Here is a 27,479-nt window from a genome sequence, read left to right on the forward strand (position 1 = left end):
ATGGAGGGAGCTGAAGGTCAGAGTTGCCAAGCGACAGCCCACCAACCTTCATGATTTAGAGAGGATCTGCAAAGAAGAGTGGGCCAAAATTCCCCCTGGTGTGTGTGCTAAACTTGTGGTTAACTACAACAAACGTCTCACCGCTGTGCTTGCAAACAAAGGCTTTGCCACTAAGTATTGAGTGTGTTTGGCAAGAGGGATCAAATACTTATTTTCCTCATTGAAATACAAATTAATTAAAATATATTCTTTAAAATTATATTCTGGATTTTTGTCTTGATATTCTGTCTCTCCATGTTAGAATATATCTACCATTAAAAGTGCAGAAGGATAGTGTCTTTATTAGTGGGCAAACAAAGAAAATCAGCAAGGGATCAAATACTTCTTGGACTCACTGTATTTAAACAATAAATGTATTTATATTTATATATATTCTTTGTATTGAGAGGTTATATAGCTAACTAAACACAACAAAAACTAAAGAAATGTAAGTTTTCTTGTTAAAACATCAAAAGAAAATCAAGTGTCCATATGTTGAATCATGTTTAAAAAAATAAAAAATTAACAGGGAGTCCTACGTTTTTCATATGACTGTGGCTGACTGTGGGGCAGGGGTGGCTTAGTTGTTAGAGCTGAGCCACCAGGCTATCAATGACAGGGTTGTGTGTTCAGTACCCGGGCTCAGCAAGCTGCCCCGTTGGGCCACCGAGCAAGGCCCTTCACTCACAGACGCTGTGTGTTTAAATCATGAAGGCAGGATAAAGACGGAGGCCTTGCGTCCGGCACAAATGGTGAATATGGTTGTCTTGTCTTTAAATGTGGGCCAATTCCAAAGCGGTCATGTAAGGTCACTAGCTAAACCTGTTTAAAGGTAAAAACAACAACTATTTTGGGAGAAAATGGAAGCAAAGCTAACAAGGCTAGAAGAGAACAGCAGGCCAAGCTGAGAACACACTGCTGATGGTAGCATTCATGTGCAGAAAGCAGAGATGCACCACGGCACACAGAAGCTGGGGGAAGCTGGTAAACAGCTATGGTGCTAGGCCATAATCTCTTACTGAGAGGACAGCAACACAATACTAAGGAAAACTAAGGAATAATTACAGTGTTAAAAGCTATGTTAGCCTAGTCTATGCTATTCCATAAGGCTCCAGTAAGCTATCAGAGTGAAAATAACCAGCCAATAAAAGCAGAGGCAAAATAACAAGGTTGTAAATAGCATCTAAGCATTTTTCACCCCCACCAAAGTCGCAGACATACTATTTACACATCAAGGGACTTACAATAAATGCATTTAAGAGAAAGGGAACACTTTAAAAGATTGATTTGATTCCTTTTATTTTTTCACTGGAAGAACATAATTCTGTGTCCCGTGTCTCCCTGGCCACAGAAAGGACATTATTAATAAAGAATCAATAAAATTCAAATTAAAACCAAAGCCTGTACAAACCAAAACAGGTGCACCATTCTCTATGGACAGTTATGAAAGGATGAGTGCAAATGAGCCTTTCCTTACATGATACAGAAAAGAATGGGAGTATAACTAAAACAACACCTTTAAGTTAAAAGATCCAATCACTTGATTTTTTTTTTTTTTGAAAGCCCAAACCTGAAAGCTCGGAGTCAGATGAGAGAAAATAAGAGAACAAAAGTGCAACTTCATGCAAAAGTGCTAGACTCCTTTCATAATCATTATAATGCTGGATAACAGTTTTGTCTGCACAGTAAATGTGCTTGTAAAGACAGACATACTAAAATAAATGTATATGAGCTAACGATGGAGACGATAGGGACAAATAAAAAATCGGGTTTGATCAGTGTGAAGCCAGAATGCTCAGAAATGCTCTTGGATGTCTTCAGCATGAGGTATTTCCAACGTAATCAGCTTTTGGCAGAAAGTGAACAATCAGGAAAATGCAAGCAAATGAGAACATTTCTGCAACAATCTGAACAACCGAAGAGAAAACAAACAATGGTAAAACGGTTTCTTGTGAAAACAAATGTGTGGGTATTAATGGTCAGACTGGCAACATGTTCATCCAAAAACGTGTTCCAACACAGCTCGACTAAAGAAGACTCTGAAACAATAAAAAATCAAACAACCCCCCACCCCCAAAAAAAAAACAAATAAAAAAAAATTCAAGCACTTAAGCTGTAAAACTATAATCTGCAACGCAAAAAAACAAACAAAAAAAGTTAAAACAAAACTAAGCCCCATATTAACACAAAGAAAGGCACAACACAAGGTCCTGAGGTAAAAAGGCCATTAAAAACCATTTGGCATTAAGAAAAACAAATCCTGTTTTATATGCTGAATATGCTTTCTTATTCAGCACAGCCACTTGCCATCTTCAGGCGTAAAGACTAACATTTAACAGATATGAGTCGCATGTAAGTGATGAAGGTGGTTGTACAGGATAGGTACACATTGTCGATCACTGTCGATTCATAGGTCTGGCCTATGAGAAGAAGTAGAAAAGGCTGAATTAGAAAATAAAAGGGCTGGGGAAAAAATGCTAAAAGTGTGTGTAGTAGTAGTAGATCTGAGTACATGAACAGGTTTAGCCCAAAACCCTGTATAGATACACAACAATTTTGGTTACTACATTTTTAATGCATTTTTTGCAGCAAAACCCTTCACATACTGAGTGAACAGTTGCAATTTTATTATCTGAAAAGTGTTAACAGAACCAAAGCTGAACTGCCAGTTTCAGCAGTTCCTGATGGGGCTTTTGTATTGGTTGATTGTACACTTCAGTGCCTGTTGAAGTGTAGGGATAATTAAGTAAACAATACCCAGTTAGGAATTAAGGGCATCGTTTTACATTAAACTACTGGCAAACAGAGCCGTTATGACTAAGTAATGAGTAACTGAGCAGGAAAAGATGAGAAATTTCACTTCTTAAAATATTATTTCAGATGGGCCAGTTTTAGAAATCCAATTCTTGTTTTGTGTATATATATATATATATATATATATATATATATATATATATATATATATATATATATATATATATATATACACATACACACACACAAAAACAAGAATTGGATGTTAAGAGAGGGGCCACCAAAAATTTAATCTCTAAATCTATTCATTAATGTTAGTTTTCCAAACCCAACAAAAAATGCCATATCTACCTCCCAAGTGCTATTTCTAAACAAATAGGCCTGCGTCACTTAGTTTGTCCCAAAGGAAGAGAAGAGACATGTTTTAACTTTTACAGTTACAAAGCTATGGGACATGCCGCCACCCCCCCCCCCTTTCACAGCATTGGAGATCCAAAGAGAAAAGACATTTGACAGATTTGTTTAAGAGCACATTTTCTTGGGACAGAAATATGGCTATAGCAACATGACGAGAGCTGAAAGAAACACTTTTCCCTTTTTGTACTAATTTCTGCACCTTCCTGCCTTCACTACAAATTCAATCGACGAACAGAAGCAAGACTCGAAAGGAAGACAAAAACTGTCAGATCTGGTGTTTAAAAAACACAGTAAAAAGTAAATAAAAGTTTTAAAAGGGAAAAAAAAAAACCCAAAAAAACACACAAAACAAAAAATAACAATAAAAAGTAGCCCCAAGAATAAGGTTTGGCACTTTTCTTTTCCTTCGTAAGTCCAACGTAAGTATAATGACGTCCACACAGAGGGATGGAAGAAAACCAAGGGAACTGGGAAATAGGTGGTGCTTCTGCATTTAAACAGAGATATGGTCATTTACAGGAGAGAGTAGAATATGCAGTGAATGATGAATAATGGGTTGAGTGGAAGAGTGGATTTCAAATGAAAAGACAAATGTTGTATGGAAGAGATGTGAGTGAGTGTGAGAGTGAGAGAGAGAGAGAACAGAGAGAACACTTCTCTTTGTGATTCATCACCAGCAGACATACAGGATGGACAGACAGACAAGAATAAGTAAGACAAGGGGAACAGATCAGAGGACAGGAAGTAAGAAAGCACAGGTTGGACTCAGACGATGGAGTTGGTGCCCCGGAGGCCAACGCCGCGGGCAAACTGCTCCAGCAGCCCAGAGATTGCCCCAGACGAGCTGGGAGAGGAAGACTTCAATCCAACCGTAGAGCTGTAGGCCGCCAGAAACACCTCCCTTACTGCCTCCAACCGAGCCTGCCGCTCTGATCCATACACACACCTAAGGGGGGGAGGGGGGGGGGCAGAGAGAAAGAGAGAGAGAAAACTTACTAAAAACTGTAATAAACAAAGAGAATAACAGTAGCAGTTGCTTTTCCCTTAGAAACGCAATCCTACCACGGAAGCTTTACAACACAGATCTGAACACGGTTATATATATATATATATATATATATATATATATATATATATATATATATATATATATATATAAATAAAGGGGAAAAAAGTCGTAATTAACAATATAATTGGGTGCATCTCTTCATATCACCCCAATCCCGCTCTGAACAGAGACAGATGGATGTTATTTGCAGAAAATGATTGTGTGCGTTGTTGAGGAGACGCACTCAATTTGCCTGCCTGATCGAGCAGAAAGAGAGAATCCTTCAGCAACTCGGAGAACAGAAGAAACAAATGAAGGAGAGACAGACAGACACTGCAATCTGATACCCTGCTTTCCCTCTTTTAGCTTGCTTCACCACTCCATTCCATTAGACTGAGAAAAAAAGATATGTAATTTTGAAAATCCTGCGTGTGCTCCCTCCAGCACCGATTTCTGACAATGCACTGGCGCACACACACACACACACACACACACACACACACACACACACACACACACACACACAAGTTGCAAAAGTCCAAACATTTCTACCACATTAAAAGCACCTGGAGCCTTGCTGCTGAAGAATTAAAGAAATTAGACACACACACATACACCCACACACACACAGTATGGTCCATGTTAAAGCAGCCCTCTCACTGGCCCAGCCCTGGTTTGCTAGGCTGAAAGAAGGGGTAGAGCACAGAAAGGCAGCAAAGCAGTGGTGAAAAGGATGAGTGTAGGGTAGGGTGGGGTGGAAAAGGGGACAACACTCACATGCGGCCACTGGGACCCTCGTCTTGGAAGCTGAAGGGCAGTGGCGATTCCGCCGGAAGAGGAGCAGCGTCATGGATACTTCCACAGCCCGAAACAATCTGCCAACTACCATACTCTGTAGAGAGAGAGGAGCCAGAACGAGCATACTCCACCAAAGGCCTAAGAGAGAGGGAGGAAGAGGGAGGGAGAGGGAGAGAGAGAGAGAGAGAGAGAGAGACAGGGAAATACTGACTTGCAGTTACATAATTCTTGCACGACTACTAACGTATGTCTGACTGCAAGTTTGAGCAGGGACTTAGCTGAAGTTGAAAAGACGAGCAATGACATCTACAGACAGGCCAACAGACATATAGTCACAAATACATAAAGTCATGCAAAAAAATCTCCATTTTTGCAGTTTTTCACTTAATTACTTAATAAAAGCAGTAGCTGTAAATGTGGGTAAGGGGAAGAAAATGAGGGTCACAGCACTAGCAGGGCAATGAGGACAGTGAAAGGGCTCCAAAGTTTAGACAGCAGATTTTATAAGTAGAGAAATATGTGTACATATTTTATTCTTGGATGAGTGTTTTCACAGACACACACACACAGACACACACACAGACACACACACAGACACACACACAGACACACACACAGACACAAACAGACACAAACAGACACACCTGTATTTTCGTGGTAAAAACACTGCTAACGTGTGGAATTTTGCTGTGATGATCAAACAGACCTGAGCGGCACGTGACAGATTTCACTCACTGGATCACTGGTAATTTACAGAAAAAGCCAAACATAAAGATTGTGTGAAGTTATAATGACTCTGAATTCACCTTGCCTTTAGCAACACACTGATGGTGCTCTGACTCACACAATTAGTGTACTGACACCTGTTGCTCATTTTCTTCTAATCAAGGAATGTAAGGACTTCTCAGTACCTCTCTACACAGCACTACATAGCTTGAGTACTCTTGCTCTCTTGGTATTGGTTTCAATGCCTGTCTTGTTTAAACTGGCACTTCCCTTGCATAGCCAAGCCTATCTTGGCCCTGCCCAGCTCAAGCGGGGTCAAGCCTTGCTTGTTTTTAGCTCAAGCCTCCATTACTGTACTGCACTATTTCAGAATCTCTTTATTTCACCAAGTATGTTACACATACAAGGAATTTGTCTTGGTGAGAGCAACACGTATGACAAGTAACAAAAAACACAGAACACAGTCTTAAACTAAAGGAAAAAGACACTAAACAATAAATAGGGTAGGGGATAAATTAAAAAAGTAAAAAGTAATAGAGAGCTGAAAATATATTTACAGAAAAGAACATCTGTACAGGTGTGATAACCTCATCATTATAATGTCTTACAGCTGACACATAATGAACTGCTTGTCGTGATAAAGGTAAATATTTGAACTTTTAAAATTTTGCACAACAGTGAAAGTTTTTGTAATTTTATACGTCCAGCTACACTACTACTACAGCTTAACTGAACATTGCAGTTCACATCCATATCATGCAGTTCTATCATAAATCCAACTGGGCCACTTTTGTCTTTTCACCCCTAAAATTGACAGATCACATCCAAGACTAACAGGACAAATCTTTTATAAGGTTTAAGCATCTCCCCTGCCCCTCAATAAGAAATATGTGTACTTTTACTAACTGGTCACCTGCTACCACCTTAAGCGGAATTCAAAAGTGACTACCCAATATGCTACTCAGCTACATACAATGATATTCCCCTTGTCTCCATCACTTACAGTCTGAAACACTGTTGAGTGTATTAAAAGTAAAGAATATGCCAGTATGCCATCAGACCAAAAGATATGAGCCCAGACATCGCAACAAAACAGACACATGCACACAGTATAGTTCACATTATGGGACGATTGGGACATTACAGGCAGCAAACAAACCATGACAAAACACATAACAGAGGCAAAGCAAGGCTTGTGAAGGCTTCACACAGCAGAAATTGTCAACGGAATTATCTGCCATTCTCAGAGCTATTCCCCAACACACAAGTCACGAAATCAATTGGACCCCTGAGGTTAGGGGGGCCCCTGCTGGTTACCAGCAGTGGTTACAATAACAATCATTTGCCAGACAATTAAATCTGTCAATAAAATAACCGGGAAAGCTGAGAAACATAATAACAACAAGAGCCAAGTGACAGTTTACAGAATCATCAATTTTCTCCTGAAAAGCACCACAAAGGACTAATTTAGTCAGAAGCATGGTAGCTACAGATTTTTACCCCACCCCAGAATCATTTTTTTGCTCCGGAGTTTAAAGAGTGGACAAACCTAAAAGGTATAGACAAAGGTGGAAGACTTGAAGATTTTTTAAACATCCCAAGTACACCCATGCACTTTAGGCCTCACCTTCTCCCCGGCACAGCCAGTGGGCTACTGCCTGTACGGATGAAGCCCTGCTCTGACTGGTTGGAGGATGAGGAACTTGAGGACCTGCCCTCTGAGAGTGGATGAGGTAGTCGCTCCTCAGATGGCCGGTTCCAAAACACAGTCTGAGGAGATGAGGTTGTAGCTTTTCTCCTGTGAGAGGCAAACACAAGAGCACACAAGCACCTTTTGCTTCAGTATGGGTATCAGCTCAATGCTCTATAGTGCTTTGAGCACCTAAAAATTAAAATATAAACTTAATTTCACACATTGTTCATGTATTCATACCCGCTGGAGAACTGAGGCCCAGTGGAGATCAGGTCTACAGGTTCAGGAGGCAGACTGGAGGGACCCGCTGTATCTTCAGTGATCAGAGAGAAATCACTACTCAGACTGGTCACGCTACCCCGGTCTCTGGATTCTGACAGGAACAGAATGAGAGGAAAGTATTGATTAAAGCTTTACTTTACCAGCTAATAACCAATAAGAATCCAACTACACTGAAACCAATTTATCACCAGTGGTTTCCTCACTACTATAGCTTAGGAAAAACAATCAAGAGAATGTAATAAAACAAAGAGGCACCTTAAATCAAACCAAAACTGTATATTTATAAGGGGTAGACTGTAGGCTAATAAAATAAGGTCTTCTTATTTTTTCCTTTTTAAGGTTGCAAAGGAGAAATGTAAAAATGTGTGAGTGAAGAAAAAGGAATAGGACTTACTTAGCTGGCAGAGGTCATCCACTGTGAAATCAGTGTCTTTGAACTGTGAGTTTTTCCTCCTTTTGAGAGCATCAGAAAGAAAAGAGAGAAAGGCAGAAAGGTGAATATAGAGAGCTAAAGGAAGAGGTGGTGAGCACAAGAAGGAGCAAAAACATGAACAAAAAAGAGGACAGGGTGATCATTACAAAGAGAGTAAATGAGAGAGACATCAAAGAAAGCATGAAAGAAAACAGCATATTACCCACAGCGGGGTCTGAGGCACTGAAGCCAGTCTAAATGCTTTGAGTTTAGAAGCCTACAAAAGCACACTCAAACTGCATAACAATACATCGCTGTAAATCACAATAAAAGTATGTATTTCAGCACTTCTGACTGATATAGTTATACATCACCACTGTCATAAAAAACCTTGTATCTCTAAAAACATTCTTAACTTTACCTGGAAAAATCTAAATTGTGTGAAAAACTGAAATGAAGATGCATGGTTTTGGTTTGCCTGCAGTAATATGTAAAATGTACAGTACTATACTATAAAGGTTTTAGAAATAAAAAACATTTTCCATAAGGGCTTATTTCCTCAAAAAAAAAAAAATAAAAATAACAAAATTGATTTATAAAAAGTAAAAGTAAATTGAATACAAAAAGTAGTGGTCTAACATCACTGTGTTCATTCTTGTTGCTTTTCACTATATATATATATATATATATATATATATATATATATATATATATATATATATATATATATATATATATATATATAGCGCTCCAGAAAAAATTAAGAGACCCCACCCCCCCCATATTATCAGTTTCTCTGGTTTTACTATTTATAGGCAATGCGTTTAGGGAAATTAACACTTGCATTGTATTTACATTTACATTTAAGGCATTTAGCAGATGCTCTTATCCAGAGCGACTTACAAAAGTGCTTTGCTATTTACCCAAGAAAAACCTCAGCTAGTTTGAATAGGCAAAAAATTCAAAGATACCTCTAAGTTTAGTATTTCATAAACCATAGACAACATTTCCCCTAAATTCCAAACAAAAATATTGCCATTTATAAGATTCATTTGCAGAAATGGCAACTGCTCAAATATTGCAAATTAATTATTATAATTATTACAATGCAAAGAAATTATCATTCAAATTTAAACAACACAATACTAATACTGATTTGTGAACGCTCTCAAAGTTAAAATATCCTAAAATAACCTTGCCTGCCAATCACAGCTTTCATGTCTTGGCAGGCTCTCCACTAGGCCTTTATATTGCTGTTGGGTGACTTTATGCCATTCATAGGCTGCAAATTCAGGTAGCTCAGCTTTGTTTGATGAAATGCCTGGAATAAAATGGCTGTCATACACATAGAGATGCAAATTTAAGAAAAAAAAAAGTAAGTGGTCTCAATTTTTTCCAGAGCTGTGTATATAACAGTGACCACAGTTTATTTCTGAATTCTAATGTTTACACATAAAAAAACCTGCATTTACAAGCAAAAATCCCTCAAAATACCCACCTCTGCTTCCTAATGACTGAGAACTTCTCAGAGACAATGTGCTTCAAAAAATTGAAGCAAAAAAAGAAAATCTGAAATACAAAAAATAAACAAAACAGTAAATAAAGAGGAAGACATTTGATATACAACATACATTAAAAGCTTTTTCGCTTTTTCTTACTGCAAAATAAAATCTGAACATTTCGACTTACTTCCTCCCCTTTAGAGAGACGATCAGGCAGCATGTGACTACAGAAAAATAAAAAGATCAGCAGCAATATTAACAGCAGCTACAACAGAGACTTCTTTTAAAAAAGAAAATTATCCTCAGCAAATGTTCCATCACATCATTCTGCACCAGCTGTAAAGTGCTTAAATAAATGAAAGGACTTGATACAGCAACAAACAGCAAACCCCCTTTAGATGGGGGCCAATTGGAGGTTATGGGGGGGGGGGAATCAATACACAAATTCTGCTTGCAAAGCCGTCTCTCATAGAGACCAATTAGAAAGGCTTTCTTCTCTAGGTTTAAAGTTATTCTCAGATAACCTGCTCTTTCTCTCTTCACACTGTGCCTTAGTTCCATCTCTCTTTCTCTGAATGCCTGAGTTGGCCAGGGTCCTAGGAGTTTGGCTGAGATCTATGGACCATAATTACTGTGCTGTGTGACTGTGTGTGTGTGTGTGTGTGTGTGTGTGTGTGTGTGTGTGTCTGGAAGTACACACAGTAAGAGTCAGCAAAGGAGAAGTACTCTCGAGACACACGTTGATGAGGAAGAGACAAACACTTGCAACACACCAGCTTCCTTTATTCTCTGCATTTCCTGCATTCTTACTAGCTTTACTCCTCCTCCTCTGTCTGCACTCCAATTCTCTTCCTCTTTCCCTCGGTTTCATCTTCTGCACACTTTCTGCCACCACTTAGTACTCTTAAATGAACCTTCAGTCACTTGCTCTAATGTACTTTAATTGCATGGGAAGCAATAAAAGCTGCATAGAGAAATAAAATAATTTGTTCAAAATGGTGAGAATGATATTGGAAATCAGTTATACTGTTATGGGAACACACAGGAACAGAAGATAATGCACTAGTGTAGAACTACAATGTTCTATGTGATGTTGACCATGTTCAAATCTCTGAATAGTTTTGCTTATTGATCATTGGATAACAAGGGTTAACAAGTAAAGGCAGCTCATGGTGTCGGTTTTATTAGAAAGTTTCCTACCAGGAGGCACCACATGAACACCCTCTAAAGCTGGACGTTGAACTCAAACTCAAAAATTTAGATTTTCGATGCAGCATGCACTAGTTGGAGTTGTGATGTAAATGCTGTTTTCAACTTGGTCGAACAGCTAATTGACTAACAATCAAATAAAAATGTATGATTTTAAGCCAATTTTAGTAGTGACAAGGTTTTTAAACATTTACAATCACTTATAAAACAATTACAATTCTGTATAAAAACAAAATACATAAAAAGCTTGACAGCCTCAATGTTTGTTTGTTGTTGTTGTTTTTAAACTTTCCACATAAACCACATGATTGTGACCAGGTCGGGTGAACCAGTTTCCCCAAGTTTGCTGTCCGATATGAATAAAAAAGCACTATTTATAAATACCACTTAGGAATGCCCATCTTAGGAACTCTGGGTCAATGCTGGATATCTGAACTGAAATAAATGATTTTCCAAAATAATCTCCATTTCCCTGCACTCAACAGATCCGCAGAATTATGAAGTCAATGATAAGTCCAAATATAAACTCTGCTACATGCGTGCTAACACAAGACTCAAAAACTCAACAAAACATCCTAAACAAATGATCAAGCTTTGTCAAAAAAAACTTTTTTGGTGTTCTAAAAATCAATTACTTGCCTTTGGGAAGCATCATTTTAAAGTAATATTTGCATATGGACTCACCCAAATAGGAACCAGTCATAGGCGATGGTCAGGTATAAAATCTCAGCTGGCTCCAGGCTGGCATGAACAGCACCATCCTACACAGAGCACATCACATTGATCACATATTTCTCTTCTCAAATGTCATTTCTAGGAGATTTCTAGGAGATTTCCAACGCTGCCAAAAATGATATGAATTCAAAGGCAGCAGGTACAGGAGCGTGGAAGGAAGACAGATGAAGGATAAAAGCTAGTAGGCTGGTGCTCTAAAATGGGAGACAGACCTGTGACACCCACAGAAGAAGAAAGAGATGGAAATCAGAACAGGACAGACAGAATGGCAGAATGACTTACAGCCCACAAAGAGAGTCTAAGTAGGGACACAAAGAGGGGAGTTCTGTCCCAGCCTGATATACAGTGCACCAACAGTCCACTCTCATCTGCAGCACACATGAAAAAGGAAAATTAGACCATGCAAACACAATCAACTTAACAAACTAGACTGTTTACATACAATCACCACTGTCATTAACTACACATAGCTACACAGCTGGTGTTAACCGGGAGGTAAAATACTGTGATTGTTTATATACAAGTACCATCACTGTTGATGATGTGCAGAAGCAGCTTCAGGTAATTCTGGGTCTGCTGCACCAGGTCCCATGACTGTTAAGAATAAATCAGCATCAGTTAATATTATTATTATTATTATTATTATTTAAATCTTTACATTGTGTCAACATATATTGATTATATAGGAGTAGGTCTCCTTGTATTATTATATATAATATTGAGTAGGTCTCCTTGTGCCGTCACAACAGATCTGACCATTCAAGGCATGTACTCCACATACTTCTAAAGGCACCCTGTTGTCTAGGACACCAAGGCATTTGCTGCAGACCCTGTACTGTGCTGTAAATTGATGCGAGGTTGGGCCTCGCATCAATAAGCCTAGGAGCCCATGGCCCTGTTGCCAGATCACCAGTTGTCCTTTCTTGGACCACTTTTGGTAGGTACTGACCACGGTATACCACAAAAAGCCCACAAGGCCAGCTAAATTCTAACCCAGACATTTAGCCATCAAAATCTGTCTCAGAGAGTGGCTCAGATCCTTAAGCTTTAACTATTAGTCTGTTAACCTGCTGGCCAATATATCCCACCCCTTGACAAATGCCATTGTAGATGAAGTTGTGCTGCTGCTTTACTGTATTAGCTAATGTACTATTAGAAAGAGTAACCCATGTCTTCTTGGTGTCCATGACAGCAGTCCAGTTACTACCAATCAGTGTTTGCAGTTCCACATGGAACCAGCAGATGGCCCTGACAGTCCAATTACACAGAAATATGCGAATGTCCACTGCAGAGAAACCAGTTACTAATGCAGCATGTGATGCACTGGTGTAGAGAAAGCAAGAGTGAAAATAAGGTCAGCTTGGAGAAGAAAACAAAATCAACTCACTCTACATAAGGTTCTTCTATGGTGGTTTTATCAATTAATGATTAATATGATGTACTACAGTCATGTATATACAAGATATAGTTCAGGAAAGTGCCTGTGTTTACCTGATATTCACTCCAGTCAATGTTCAGATTCTTAGTAAAACAGGCAGGGATTGTCAAGGGAGCATCCACAAAGTCCTGAGGGCAAAACAAAACAAAAACAAGATGTCATTAAATGTTAATGGTAAACAATGGCAGTGGTGACTCAAAACAACATTAACATATCCTCAGCTCTGGCAAGCGAACTTCTCAAACTTCTATTTATTAATTGAATGAATGTGTGTGTACTTTCTGCTGAATTTACTGAATAAAGTACAACTGTATTGTATTAACTGTGTATATAATAATAGATTATTTAATTAAATATAATTTCACCTGATTCCAGTTGAAGACCAGTCCCTCAGCTGTGTAGTCTCTGTCTTTATAATCCTTAAAGAATTCACAACCTAGGAGCAATCCAGAATAACAAGCAGTTGATGAGCTTAACACCACCACTTCAGTCTACAACAAGTACACACAACGCAAGTCAACATTTCTATTGCACTGAAGGATACAGAGAGATTAATTATACCTGGATAAGGCACAGAAATCAGTGTGAAATCTGCATAGCGTTGGGCCTTGTCCACCTTCTCAGAAGAGGTGACACTGGACACAAAAAAAGAAGGAAAAAAGGCAAATTGAGAACTTTGGTCAATTTAATACTGATATAGTGTACTTTGCAATACACAACAGCAAATGTGTGTCTCAGTAAAACAGCTAATGGCAAGCACACACACACACACACACACACACACACACACACACACACACACACACACACACACACACACACACACACACACACACACACACACACACACACACACACACTTTCCATTCTGCCACTTAATCAAGGAAGAGAGGGGTGACCATGAGTCATGTTTCTGCGCATGCATTTGTGTGCATGTGGGTTTAGGCAGCTGACCCATGACAATGTGATGAAGTGGGGTAAGGTGAATCCACTTGGAACTGCACTTACTTGAGGCCAAACTTGACCTTCTTATTCTCCACCATGAGGTCACAGATGTAGCGCACGGACAGATACTTCAGTAGCTTAATGTCTGAGCCCCTCACTTTATCAAACAGCTGTGAATCTCCATTTCTGCAAAGAGACACAAGGAAGGATTGGAGAAAGAAAAAGTTAACAGAAAAGGGGAAATAAAGAGACACTGACAGTCAAACATATCTGGCAACATCAGAAGCAAACAGATGACCATATCCTTTCGGGTTAGGTGTACTGTATCAGTGCAGTTTTTAGACTCATTCATTTGGTGTACTGAAAATGTTGTCCACTATCCAAAACATCTTTCCAGCTTTAAAATGTAATACCAAAGCATGACAGAACTCTTACAGTCAATCAAAACAGAGTGATTACTACACTATATGAGCAAATATCGGAACACCTGCTCCAAAGTTATAAAAGAAAAAAAAAAAAAAAGATCCTGCTTTTGATGAAGTAACTGACTCTGCCGTCCTGGGAAGGCTTTTTACTAGATTCTGGAGCATTGCTGTGAGGATTTGATTGCATTCAGCGACAACAACGTTAGCAAGGTCAGGATGTTGCATGATCACCACCCCACCTCATGCCCAACTTATTCTAAGAGTGCTGGATGAAGTACCGTCCATCATTACAGAGAACACAGTTCCACTGCTCCACAGCTCAATGATGGGGGGGGGGCTTTATACCCCTCTAGCCTGGCATTAGGCATGGTACCAATAGGTTCATGTTTTTTTGTTCTAGAGAGTCATATTCTATTGGCAATACCTCCCCACAGGGCTAGATAAGCTGTGTGTGCACATCTGTGTCAGTAATGGGTGCAACATAAAGTAACTGAAGGCATGATTAAAAGGGATACAAATGCAAGTTCGTATTCAATTGCCCTATATATGACATCTGTACCGGGCCACAGTATCATCCTCTGGTACGTCTTCTGATTCTGCCCATGTGTCGTCAGATCCCCCTGAGGAACAGAGAGAAAAAAAAAACAACAAATTAGAGTTCCATACCTACAATATCATGAATCGTCTGAATGCCTTCACTAATTTGCACACCATTTTCAGTTCCCTAATGCAGAGTGCTTTACAGAATTGTAGATAATGCTATATCCCTGTAGTCTCTAACATAATAGATACAGTAAGACAATTCCTAACTGCAATTCCCACAATTGCTGATCTCTTCAGACACTGCCTTCGGTTAGCATCTACACAAAGCCTTTACATTAGGCTGGGGTAAAACAAGGCCAGTGGGGGTTTTTGGTGTGGTTTTTTTTTTGGTGTTTTTTTTTTTTTTTTTTTAAAGAAAGAATTAAGCTGTTTGTTCTATACAAGAAAAACAGACCATTTTATGGTTATATTATTAAATCATCCTAAGGCAGCTCAGAGATTTAAGAAAGTTTAATGACAGAAGGGGAAATTGTATGCAATAAAGTCAACTACAGAGAACTTCCTCACACAAGGTTTGCTGTAATAATAACGTACCTGAGAAAATGTAGTTGTATCCAGTGCGTCCGTAGAGTTCCCCCCACCCTGCCAGCGTGGATGACCGACACACATGCTGCAACACACATGGCGAATGTATCTCAAATATATCATAAACAGATCAGCTTACAAAAGAAATGTAAAACTTAGTGTATGCATTTTACACCTAAATGTTTAAACACCTGCTTTTGGAAGGACTATGTAAGTATGTACTTATGCTAACTGAAGCTTGAATTTAAAAAGACAACAGGTCTCAGTACCTTGCCATTGTAGAGAATGACTGGACAGACAAATCTCCCTCTGCAGCGAGCCAGCTTACTGCGGCTCACCAGATCCTGCAGCTTACTGATTTGCACTGTACTCTCAAAGCTACAGCAGAATAAAAAAGAGAGAGAAAGAGAATGTATTGCATGATACATGTACATAGAAAACACCAACAATACAAAAAAGAAGGAATAGTAAACCATGTATTGATGTACTTTAACTTGCAACTTATTACAGACAACACTGTGACTCACCACCACAACAACACTGTGACTCACCACCACGACTCACCTCAGACAACGACACCATCAACACTGCGACTCACCTCAGACGACAACCGAAACACTGCGACTTGGCTCAGATAAGGACAACGGCAACACTGCTACTCATCACAGACTCAGCTCAGACCACAACAATACCACTGACACTAATCACAGACTCAGCTCAGACCACACCTCACCGCAAACAACAACAATCCGACTCAACTCAGACGACAATTTATCACAGACCAAATGCTTAGGATGGCACTGCATCATGCCTACACTGCTTCACAGCCCAATGCTAAGGCTTCTGTGACACCCCTCCAGAGCAACCCATTCAATCAGCTATCATTTTCAACTTGTGTGCAGCTAAACAAAGTTATCAGGAATGTTTGCACTAGTATTAGAAGGTGTGTGTGAAGTCTCAATAAGCATTCTCTGATGTAAAATTTCTGGAATTAAACCACAGGTGCAAACACACCTGTTCACCTCACAATGCACGCAAGCAATATATGACCAGTAGTCACACCAAACACAACAATGGTAGACACCAAAAATCTAACTGGGACCGCATATGCTTAAATCTTCTAGTGGAATTAAAAAAGGAACTGCCTTCATTCCCTCTCTATTTTTTAACAGACTTTCAGTCTTAGTTCGTAATTAATTATGCATGTTTCCCATTCTAACTTCCATTCTAAGAAATTTACATGGGTTCTACTGAAGGAACAAACACTGATTTCAGAAGAAACGCCTGAGAGAAAGATTAATTTATCATCATATGCAAGTGAACTTTACACTGGAAATCTCAGTCATGTCACTTTCTCTGTGCATACCTGTGTATTATACATTTAGCTTTATATAAAAGTTTAGTAGGAGTATTTTACACATACATGCAACTACTAGCTAGTTAGTACACATTTACCTTTTAAAACTGAACTGAAAGAGGCCACAAAAAAGAGGCCTTTTTTCGTACAGGAGTGTTTGACCTGAATATTGGCCATGGCAAAGCTCTACTAATAGTGTAGTTGGTGAAGTTTATGTTTAGGTACTAAACTGAGAGTTTAATGTCCACTTCCCAGTAAACACCAACATCTTACCCTTTGTTTATACATTCTTTACAATTGACCAAACGCAGCATTTAGTAGTTGACCAACCACCTCCCATAGTTATTCATTAACACAAAGGGTCTGAATCGAAGAGTACCTTTGAGCGGAGGTGGAAAATATTTATGTGACTGTACTTTGTTACCACACTTCAGTATTAGTTTGGAAGAGTTCAATACCATGATGATATATCTGCAAATTTAGCTATCGTGATATATGCTTTTCTGAGGAGCATATCAAGGATATAGACCGTATTTAAAGCACACTTACCAAATGCATGTGTTACTACAGTTTAATCAGTGCTGTTTAGTTAAATGAAGCGCAGCAGATTTTGAATAAAATCACTGTACTGAGTATAGGAGAATATTTAATTAACAGTATTTAAGAATTTATCACTATTGATTAATTTTGTCTGTGATCGTGTGTATCATGAAAATGTCTTTAAATATCGTGATTTAATATTTTTACAATACCGCTCAGCCCTACATATATATATATTTTTTTTTTTTTATTTTTTTATTTTTATTTATTTATTTTTTTTTCTTCTTTTTTTTACATCAATCACACAATTTTAAGAAACAAAAAAAACTGCTTAAACCTTATATTTTCAGCTACCTATGTTTGAAGATTAAATTGCAATTAATTCATTAATGTGTATGAAAACATTTGATCAGTTTAATATCAGTGTAAAATCGTAAACTGCCCACTGCTATTCTAAGATATGCAAAAACCAGTAGACTCTTTAGTCAAGCCTTCAGACTCGTTAGTCTGGGTGCATATTTTTAGTTCCACACTTCCACTTTTCTTTGACACACCACCCATACTTTCACTAAATCATAATTTCTCAGTACTGTTTCCATCCCTGGCTTTAGAGCCGTTACCTTTCTTTGCTGGGCTCAGTGCTTTCATACTCCAAATAGACGATCTGCCGAGGGTAGTGTCCGCACACCTCGCCGTTACCGTTCTGAATGACACTGAACTTGTAGTCGCGGCCGAACAGCTCCAGGCATCGCTTCTCTATTCTCTCCACCTGTCAAAACACCAGTCAAAATCACTTACATTAAACAACTATTAATCTAAGAGTATTCAACAACTCCTCTGGCATTTCTGTTATCAACCCACATTGGAAAATACAGCTGGGAAGTGTTCTGTTTATCATTTGTAAGCATGTTTTATGTAGTGGGTGGATGAAAGGCTTGAGAGATGGTGGGAAAAGCAGCACAGTTATCACGTGTTGTTAGTCACATAAAACTCAAGCCAAAGTTTACTAGTTGCTATGCAGGTCATGCAGCAAACACTGCGAGTGGAAAAGGCTTGAAGTGATGGCACTCAGTGTGTACAACCCAGAGACCGTGTCTTCTTGGTCTTACCCGTGGAGTAACCTCCTTCGCCCTGTACTGGGACTTGGAAAACAAGTCTATCAGATCCGCTATCTCCTCGCTCTTTCGGGCCGCTGCTCCAGACGCGGCCATCATCGTGCTGCGGCCGGCCGTGTGCTCCAGCCGGACCTGCCCTCCCTCAAACAACGCCGCTCCTTGAGGCCGGGACGAGCCTCCAGGCCATCCCTTCCCGGCCAGTTTCTTCCTCACCGCCCGCTTAAGGGGGCCGGAGCCGGGGAGGCGTCTAGTGTTCAGGGTACCGGCGTGCTGATACCCTTAACGCTGACTGGTGCGTTAACTAGCCGTTGAGCTAGTTAACCCCTCACCGCCGAACAGGCGAACTAATCGGCGGAGCTGAGCTTACCGAGCCTTCCAGCGGGGCTCTGGGTTACCACAATACAGACCACAAAAAGCAGATCAAACACACAGCTTACACACCAACAGTCCTGTCCGTTTACAACAGAAGCGGGAAACCTCCTTGCTTGAGTACAAACTTGCTCGTCCTTTCCTCTGTTTCATCTCAGCCCGAATAAATACAGAGGAAGCACCCGAGAGAGAAGGCGAGCAGGAGCGGACACTCCACTCAGGAAACCTGCAGGATTCCCGGCCTGGCCACGCTCTCCTGTGTCACGTCCTCATTTTGATAAAATGCAACACTTATATATAAAACTTAACGTCGTAAACAAACAGCGCAACTATCTGTGGTGCAAAAAAACAGCACTGGCGTCGAGCAGGGTGTAGTAATCCGGGGCCGCTGTGAGTTGTTGCAATATGCGTTTCAGGTTTCGAATGGAAGCGAGTAGTAAACAGGAAAGTCGGGCGGTCATGTGATCAGCACTTCCTGAAACGGACGGCGTGCTGTCACAACATGCACCTGTTCAACTCTTAGATTCAGTCACATAAAACAGCTCGACTTAGCCTGAAACTCATCATTTCAGATACTAATGATTCTGATATTCGAGTAAAAACATGTAAAATAGAGGGAATTATAGCTGAGCATTCATTTCACACCAGTAAGAATTCATAGATTTTCCCTATTTTTTTATTTGTAGCCAAGGCTGTAGCCATTTATTTATTTATTTAAGAATTCAGTTTTACCGTAAAATGGCTCTGGTATCAAGGATATAAATTATATTTTTTATAGTTAAAATTCTCAATTTAATAAGTAATTCCCTCAATATAATACATCACTTCATCCAATAAATAAATCTCATTTTAATAAATACCTATATAATATAGAATACCAATATATATAATATTATTTATATTATTTATATACAAATAAACTGTTTATTCAACTTATTAAACCATTCCCTCAATTTAATAATTGTTTACCTCTGAATCTGATTATTAAATCTAAGGAGCGGTTTATGTCTTTAAATATAACTTTATATATAAATATATAAATATAAGAGGGGTAAAGTCATGAATTCATACCCTGTTGCATTTACAGCATTTGTCTGATGCTGTTATACAAAGCAACTAACATTTGAATCATGTTACACAGGTAGGCAATGTAGTGTTTCCCAAGGACTTTTATTTGTGTAGTGTGGTATGCCTGCCCCACCGAGGAATCGAACCTCAGTCTGCCACAAGAAAGGCAATATTGTCACCCACCCATTACCTGCCAGTACTAGTGAGATACAAACCACGGCACAGCAAAAAACATTCAAATGCATAAAGGGATCTTTGTCTGCTTAAATCGTTCCTCATATACAAGGAAATGTCCTGTGGGTGGCTGTTGTGAACAGAACATTTTAAAATGATTCATTTAAAATAAATAAATAAATAAACAAACAAACAAACAAATATACCCTTTCAGTGCTATGTTATTTTTATTTATTAATTTTTTATTGTAAAGACTTTAGATTAAGCATAATGGTATATACAGGTCTGAGGGCAAAGGTTTAATGGTTCTGCAATTAGTAGCCTACTATATAGTAGTATATAGTATATATTGTAGTATATACTATGCAGTAGTATGGTAGTATATATATGAATATGTACTTTCTGTTCCACTCAGAATCTGCCTCTCTACTAGATTTCATATAAGCCATTGTAGTTACAAACATTTTGCGACCCATACACTGTGTTTTTACACTGTACACAAAGGTAGTGTTGACAAAATAATCAAGGTCAAGGTCAGTGTGGCCTTTATTATCTGACAGTCAATTTATAAGTACAGTGCTTTACTTTAAATGATGCTTTTAAGAGGTTAATTGCGTAACAAAATATACTGCAGTCAACAATAATCTATATTATAGGCCTATAGACCAAACCAAAGGCCTTGTTTTATAGGCCATCAGTCAAAGAATCTGTACTACACTCCAAACAATAATGGTTCTAGGTATATAGTGCTGCAAATGGTTCTTTGACTTTCTAAAAATAACCCTTTACAAAATGTTTTCTTTTTGTATTTTAACTATTTCACCAGGCAAAACATGATGATAATAATGTTTATAGCGGAATGCAAAAGTTTGGGCACCCCAGCTCAGAATTCCTGTCACTGTAAATAGTTAAGTAAGTGGAAGATGAAGTGAACTCCAAAGGATAAAATAGGTTTAAGATAAAACCTTTTGAATATTTTAAGCAACATTAGTGTATTAATTTTTTTGTATAATTTCCAGTGAAAAAAGAAAAGGATCATCATGCAAAAGTTTGGGCACCCCCATCCCCAAGTTTTTAATTAGCTTGTTCACTAGAAAATATGAGTAGTTACTTGAATAACCTAGAGGGCTCTTTCCTTCAAAGAGTGCTGCTCATAGGATTGTTAGAAAGCCAATCAATCATCTGATATATTGCAGTTTAGCAGTCTCTGTATTGAAGGTGACACCTGCACAAATATGATCTTCACGGTAGAACACTGAGGGTGCAGTGCATTTATCAGCAGAGGGAAGAGTAAATTCAGTTAAAGACCTACACATTTTTGAACACTGCCTTTATTTAACTCTTCAAGGCTATCACACACTAAGATATATCACATAGTGACTACAGGGACTTCTGTACAAACTGGTGGGGCTATTCTTTGGTAATAGAAGTGTGTAATAACACTTTCGGTCTGCCAGTGAGCCACTAGGGGTAAAAGAGCACCTGTAGGACCACATTTTAAGAGTGTATATATTATGCTGTTTCACTTTCACATTCTAACACAGGATGTTTGCATTATGATGCACATTAGGGGTTGTTGTTAGTGGAAGAGTGTTCAGTGTTTCCTAGCATACCAGAATTTCTACAGTGTGTAGAAACTGGATGTAAGTTTACAACATAGTCTAAACAAGGGGTCAATTTGAGACGCATCCAGGGACAGAGCAACAACCGAATATAATAACTGTCCCCCCAACTAAATGTGAAGGCATTGTTTAGCTCAGAATGTGTGAAAAACCTTTCTTTGGTTGTTGATATGTTTTTTAGAAATGCTCTAAAGTACAGAAATTAAAACGTAGACCACAGGGACCCCTGGACTGTTCTCTTGACTTTGAAACAAAGGGGATAGATGACATTCAATCTAATGTTTAGAGAATATCATGGAACAAGACTGTAGCACCCTGGGCAAAAATATTAGTCAATGGAGTGTTTAAGGTGGTAATAACTTCAGGCTATAAATACCTGCGGGTGTGTGACAGGATTCATAGATAGAGAAGAGGTGGTACAGTGCAGTTTGATGTGTGGAAAAGGGGTCGCAAAGCAGATGTTAATGATTGGCAAAAAAGAGGATTGCACCTGGAAATGCCAAAAGCCATAGTGTGAAGGAAGTAGCGGAGTTTGCAGGTGTATGGAAGCATACAACCATATGGGTCTACTAGCAAGGGCAAAACTCCCAGAGAGTAAAGTCTCTGCATTCTTAAGCAGAAGTGGGCAAAAGCCTCTTTCGTGCTACTCTGCTCCATCTGTTGATGGTATACATTTTCCTTTTTTTCTGAAATGGGTTGTGAAGGACCTGCATTGACTTCTAGAAGCAATTAGATTTTTATTCACAAACCATAAAACACACTGGCGGCCCCTGTCTATCAGTATAGTCTTATTCATAAATGGTCCTTGGTTACATGTTTCTAAATGTATGAGGACCCCCCTCTTAAAAAAACACTCTCGGTACGAATTAAAGAACCCTGTTTGAACTATATACACTATATCTTGGTTCATTATGGAACCAAACCTGGTTCTCCTATGGTATTGCTCGAAGAACCTTTTGTAGCATCTTTTTAAGTGTAGAACCCTATTGCTGTATGTGTATGTGCTACTGCAGTCAGTTTGTGTGTATGTGTGTGTGTGTGTGTGTGTGTGTGAGAGAGAGAGAGAGAGAGAGAGAGAGAGAGAGAGTGAGAGAAAGAGAGTAAGAGAGAGAGAGAAAGAGAGAGAGAGAGTAAGAGAGAAAGAGAGAGAGAGAGTAAGAGAGAGAGAGAGAGAAAGAGAGAGAGAGTAAGAGAGAGAGAAAGTAAGAGACAGAGAGAGTAAGAGAGAGAGAAAGAGTGAGAGAGAGAGAGTAAGAGAGAGAGAGAAAGAGAGAGAGAGTGAGAGAGAGAGTAAGAGAGAGAGAGTAAGAGAGAGAGAGAGAAAGAGAGAGAGAGAAAGAGAGAGAGAGAGAAAGAGAGCGATGAGCTGGGCTGAGCTGAGCTGAGCGCAAAGGAGCTGAACAGCGCCTGCTGAAGGGCCGTCAGGCTATTTCACTTTCTGCAATTCTCCAGACGGGAGCGCGCCTGTGCTCGTCAACGGGAGCGCGCGCAGGAGCCACACAGAAGCAGAGCGAGGAACAGCGGGAGCGCGGAGGTACAGCGGCGGCGCGGTCACAAAAGAAAGGGAAAAAAGCACTAAGGGCGAATCGCTGCCTTTCATCTGCGCGTAAAAGCGCACCGCGCGACGGAGAGAGGGGAACCTCCAGCCTTCATCTTCCATTCATCGTCATCCTCTCCTGCCAGCGGGCTGCGCAGAGCTAGGTGGTCCTGAGGATGAGGATGCGCGCGCGCTGCCTGTAGCCCCCTGCTTCTTCTCCGCGGAGCATCAGAGTGGATGGGAGGCGAAGGCGAGAGGGGGCTGCATTATTGATAGCTGCTGTTGGTAGGGGGGCTGTAGGCTCGCGCGCTGTGGCCATGGCCGCTTCTCGCACTGAGATGTGAGTTCGGCCGCCTCGGCTGCTGCTGCTGCTGTAGCTGCTGCACGGAAAGCGGAGGAGGAGGAGGAAGAGGAGGAAGAGGAGGAAGAGGGAAGCAGTCGGACGGAATTGTATTCTTTCTTCTTTTGCTGCTCAGCTGCTCGCTTCGGTTCTCCATCAGCTGTGATGTAAGATAGGCTACTGGAAAGAGGGCACGAGGGGTGATCGAGGCTCTGATCACTGACCATCATCAGCGTCCAGCAGTGCTGCTGGTGAGGGGAGCGAGCGTGGGGAGCAGGTAGGGGGAGATAGAGAGAGAGAGAGCGAGAGGGAGGAGAGGAGGAAGGTGGAGAGAGGAGAAGAGCATCCTTGAGGAGGAGAGGAGAGAGAGAAAGAGAGAGAAAGAGAGAGAGAGAGAGAGAGAGAGAGAGAGAGAGAGACACTCAGAGACACAAAGATGCTGCCCTCGCAAGAAGCCTCCAAGATCTACCATGACAACTACATGCGCAACTCGCGCGCCATCGGCGTGCTCTGGGCCATCTTCACCATCTGCTTCGCCATCATCAACGTGGTGGTGTTCATCCAGCCCTACTGGATCGGCGACAGCGTGAACACGCCGCAGGCCGGCTACTTCGGCCTCTTCCACTACTGCGTGGGCGAGGGCAGCTCGAACCGCGATCTCAAGTGCCAGGGCACGTTCGCCGACTTCAGCTCCATCCCGTCAGGCGCCTTCAAGGCGGCCTCCTTCTTCGTGCTGCTCTCCATGGTGCTGATCCTCAGCTGCATCGCCTGCATGGCGCTCTTCTTCTTCTGCAACACGGCCACCGTGTACAAGACGTGCGCGTGGATGCAGCTGCTGTGCGGTGAGTGAATGGGGGAGATGGTGGTGGTGGATGTCGTGTATGTGTGTGTGTGTGTGTGTGTGTGTGTGTGTGCAAGGAAGGGGGAGGGGGGTCTTTCTTTCGGTTTTAGACACCTCTGATGGGTTGAGTGATGTAAAAAAGTAGGGATGGGTGCAGTTGCTGCTGATGTGTGTAAGGGTTTGGGAAGGGATGTGTGGTGTGTTGAAGTGTGTGCTGTGTGTTGTACGTGTGTTTGATGGACTGTGTGTGTGTACTGAGCCTAGTATGGGAACCAAATGTCCCCATGAATGATGGAAAACATGAACGACATGTGGACATACTTGCTTTCGGTTCCCGTGGTTAAGCTTTGAGTTGTGCTATGTGCACACATGTGGCCCATTCAGTGGCTGGAGCTTCCAATCTTATCCCCATGATAGCATCTGTATGTAGTCTGTACATAGTGATGGTTGAGGGTGAAAGACCTGGCGCAAAGATCAAAGAGTAGTTCAAACCTATATCAGCGAAGAGATGCACCTTACACTCCACACATATACACACACATTCATAAACAAATACCAGCCTCATAGGGACTGCACTAATGGCTTCCAATTACACACACCTTCCGTTCATGAGATAAAGTGTAAATGCATCAGTTCTTAACACGTATTTGCTGCAGTCTGTAGCAGTGTCTTTAGCAGTGTGTAGCAGTGTGTGCAGGTGTACTACGGCCAGAACAGACAGGAGTGTGTGAATGAATATGGGACTGATGTAAGACACGAGGTCACACACACTGGCTTAAGAGGTCAGCGTTTGTAGTGTAACAGAAAGACTGAACAGTAAACACAATCTAATAACTACACACATACATATATACAGCAGCGCTACACGAGCGGTTGTAACACATGATAGTATGTTAAATGGATTAAGAATGTATTATGTGAGAGAGGTCAAATAAAAAAGCATTATGTGAAATATGCTCATATTCTGCTGATATTGTATGAAAGTGTGTATATCAAGTTACTTGATTTAGAAGAAATAGGCAACTACACTCCTACAAAATGGGGCTTTTAAAGGGCTTTTTAGTAAAGACAATGGTTGTATTTAGAGCCACAGCAAACTCAAAGAACTTGGAGCATGGATGGTTATGTACCTGGTTAAAAGGTCCTTCAAAGAAATCCTGTAAATGGTTTTATAGCACCAAAGAAAACTGTAAATGGTTCCACTATTATTACAAATCAAAGATCCTTTTTCAGGATTACATAGGGCCCTTTTTTGCTAAGAGTGTACAAGTGGTTGTTCTATGGCACCTTTGTAGGTTCCTTTTAGGGTTAACAGGACCAGGTGGTCCAAGGTCAAGCTCCACCCCTTGGTCCAAATTATCTTATCTCTGGATGTGCTGAAGCACTAACCAATAAAACTACACAGTGTAAATGTACATGTGCTTATGCCACTGGTCAATAACCCTACTCCTGGACATCTACCTTTTAGCTTCAACTATAATCTACCTCCATCTTATCCATCAAATTACAGCCGTTACAAGTCGACTAGCTGATTAAGGTGTGTTAGGTTTGAGTTGGAGTGGAAACCTGGAACAAGGTTTATCTCCGGGGTTGGTGAACACTGGCTTACACAAACCCATAGAACATCATCGTATACCTGGTTTTGATACAGTCATCCTGTTCATCCATTATACTGTACATCCAAAAGTTTGTAGACACCTGCTCATCCAGCATTTCTTCTGAAATGAAGGGCACTAATAGAGAGTTTGTTCTGGATCACAAGCGCCACTCTAACACATCCCAAAGGAATTGTCTGGAGCTCCATCGCTCCAGAGATCATAGATCTACTGCTCCACAGCACACTATTAGGGGGCTTTATAGCCCTGTAACTGACGCTTGACAGGCTCATGTGCATCTGCTCCATAGCGTCCCATTCTACTGGCTGTGCATCTCTGTAGAGATTACACAAGCTGTGTGTGCACAATTGAATGCCTGTGTCAGCAATAGGTGCACCTTAAAGTCGCTGAATGCACTAATTAGAGGGGGTGTCTGGATCCGTTTGGACATATAGTGTACACTCATGTCTTGGTATCTACTCTGGAGTCATTATTTTGGAAGGCGGACAGGCAGCAGATGGATGTAATGAGCCGTGAATTCTCCATAGAATTATCTTGCAACTTTCAGCAGGATAAGACGGATATGATGAGGTGAAACATCAACAACACTTGATTTGCTTTGTGCTCCTTCAAGATACATCATCTTCAGAGAGAGAGAGAGAGAGAGAGAGAGAGAGAGAGAGAGAGAGAGAGCGAGAGAGAGAGAGAGAGAGGAGAAATAATAGAGTAATAGAAACCGTGGCACATTACTTCTGATTCATAAAATAGTGTGATTGTTGCTTATTCTCATTTCAGGCCAAATTCCTCTTGCACTTTCATCCAAGCGTGACCTTTATGGAGTTTTCTCGCGCTCCCGCGCTTTTGGAAAGGTCATCAGGCTTGTTTGTTTGAAATCAGATGTTTACATTAGTGTGGCCTTTAAACTCATTCCAGCAGTGGTGATCATGTTACTCTCGCCTTTACAGCGTTCTGCCATTCAGTCAGCACTTCCATCCATCCATCTGTCCTTCTTTCTATCTACATGGGCTGCTATCCCACATAAAAAGTTGGCCTTGTCTTACCCTTAATTGGTCTGTCAATGGTATATCACTGTTGGAAATACATTTTAGTGGACTGTGTAAAACCAAACCCTAATACATTTTCAAAATTTTCTCCTAGAAATCATATTAAAATGAGAAGAATACACTGTTTATTAAAATGTGTCATTTGTGGCATTCTTTCTTTCCTACAGACTACTGCAGTACCTACTTCACCATGGGTTCTGTTTTTTTGCAATGCATGGTTTTTAAATGTACAGATAACCTACATATGCAGAAGGGGAGTGCTTTTATTGTTTACAGGTTATTCATATATTTTTAAAAAAAACAATT

The 27,479-nt window shown here is 40.3% G+C and overlaps 2 protein-coding genes across 5 annotated transcripts in view; one reads left to right on the plus strand and one right to left on the minus strand.

Annotated features, from left to right (window-relative positions):
• Window positions 1–3,030: 3,030 nt before the first annotated feature.
• mtmr14 (myotubularin related protein 14) lies at window positions 3,031–19,380 on the minus strand. Of its 2 annotated transcripts, XM_072684621.1 has the most exons (19): window positions 18,558–19,380; window positions 18,069–18,217; window positions 15,821–15,929; window positions 15,561–15,636; window positions 14,983–15,043; window positions 14,062–14,184; window positions 13,615–13,688; window positions 13,419–13,489; window positions 13,107–13,181; window positions 12,143–12,209; window positions 11,898–11,983; window positions 11,565–11,641; window positions 9,859–9,895; window positions 9,668–9,738; window positions 8,152–8,210; window positions 7,716–7,848; window positions 7,410–7,580; window positions 5,036–5,194; window positions 3,031–4,156 (listed from the first exon to the last, which is right to left on the minus strand). In XM_072684621.1, the coding sequence occupies exons 1-19, from the start codon at window positions 18,660–18,662 to the stop codon at window positions 3,976–3,978; spliced, it is 1,884 nt and encodes a 627-aa protein (XP_072540722.1). In that variant the 5' UTR covers window positions 18,663–19,380; the 3' UTR covers window positions 3,031–3,975. The 2 variants fall into 2 exon arrangements, with proteins under 2 accessions (XP_072540722.1, XP_072540723.1); XM_072684622.1 differs by lacking the exon at window positions 5,036–5,194.
• A 3,844-nt stretch (window positions 19,381–23,224) lies between these two features.
• Window positions 23,225–27,479, plus strand: part of lhfpl4a (LHFPL tetraspan subfamily member 4a) — a 49,841-nt gene continuing 45,586 nt past the window's right edge. For 2 of the 3 annotated variants that reach the window (XM_072684624.1, XM_072684625.1), the window contains exon 1: window positions 23,225–24,515. In XM_072684624.1, coding sequence (XP_072540725.1) covers window positions 24,110–24,515 — 406 coding nt within the window. In that variant the 5' untranslated portion in view covers window positions 23,225–24,109. The remainder of the gene's footprint in view (window positions 24,516–27,479) is intronic. The other variant, XM_072684626.1, reaches the window with a different exon arrangement.

The sequence above is a fragment of the Salminus brasiliensis genome, chromosome 7 (assembly GCF_030463535.1).
Source record: "Salminus brasiliensis chromosome 7, fSalBra1.hap2, whole genome shotgun sequence".
NCBI lineage: Eukaryota > Metazoa > Chordata > Actinopteri > Characiformes > Bryconidae > Salminus > Salminus brasiliensis.

Excerpts from the sequence above, each read along its gene's own strand:
- mtmr14 (XM_072684621.1), bottom strand. The coding sequence starts at position 18,662 with ATGATGGCCGCGTCTGGAGCAGCGGCCCGAAAGAGCGAGGAGATAGCG. Across the intron at positions 13,490-13,614 it reads GATTTCTGTGCCTTATCCAG|GTTGTGAATTCTTTAAGGAT; the intron begins GTATAATTAATC and ends GATTGCTCCTAG. Across the intron at positions 11,984-12,142 it reads GCACATCATCAACAGTGATG|ATGAGAGTGGACTGTTGGTG; the intron begins GTACTTGTATAT and ends TGTGTGCTGCAG.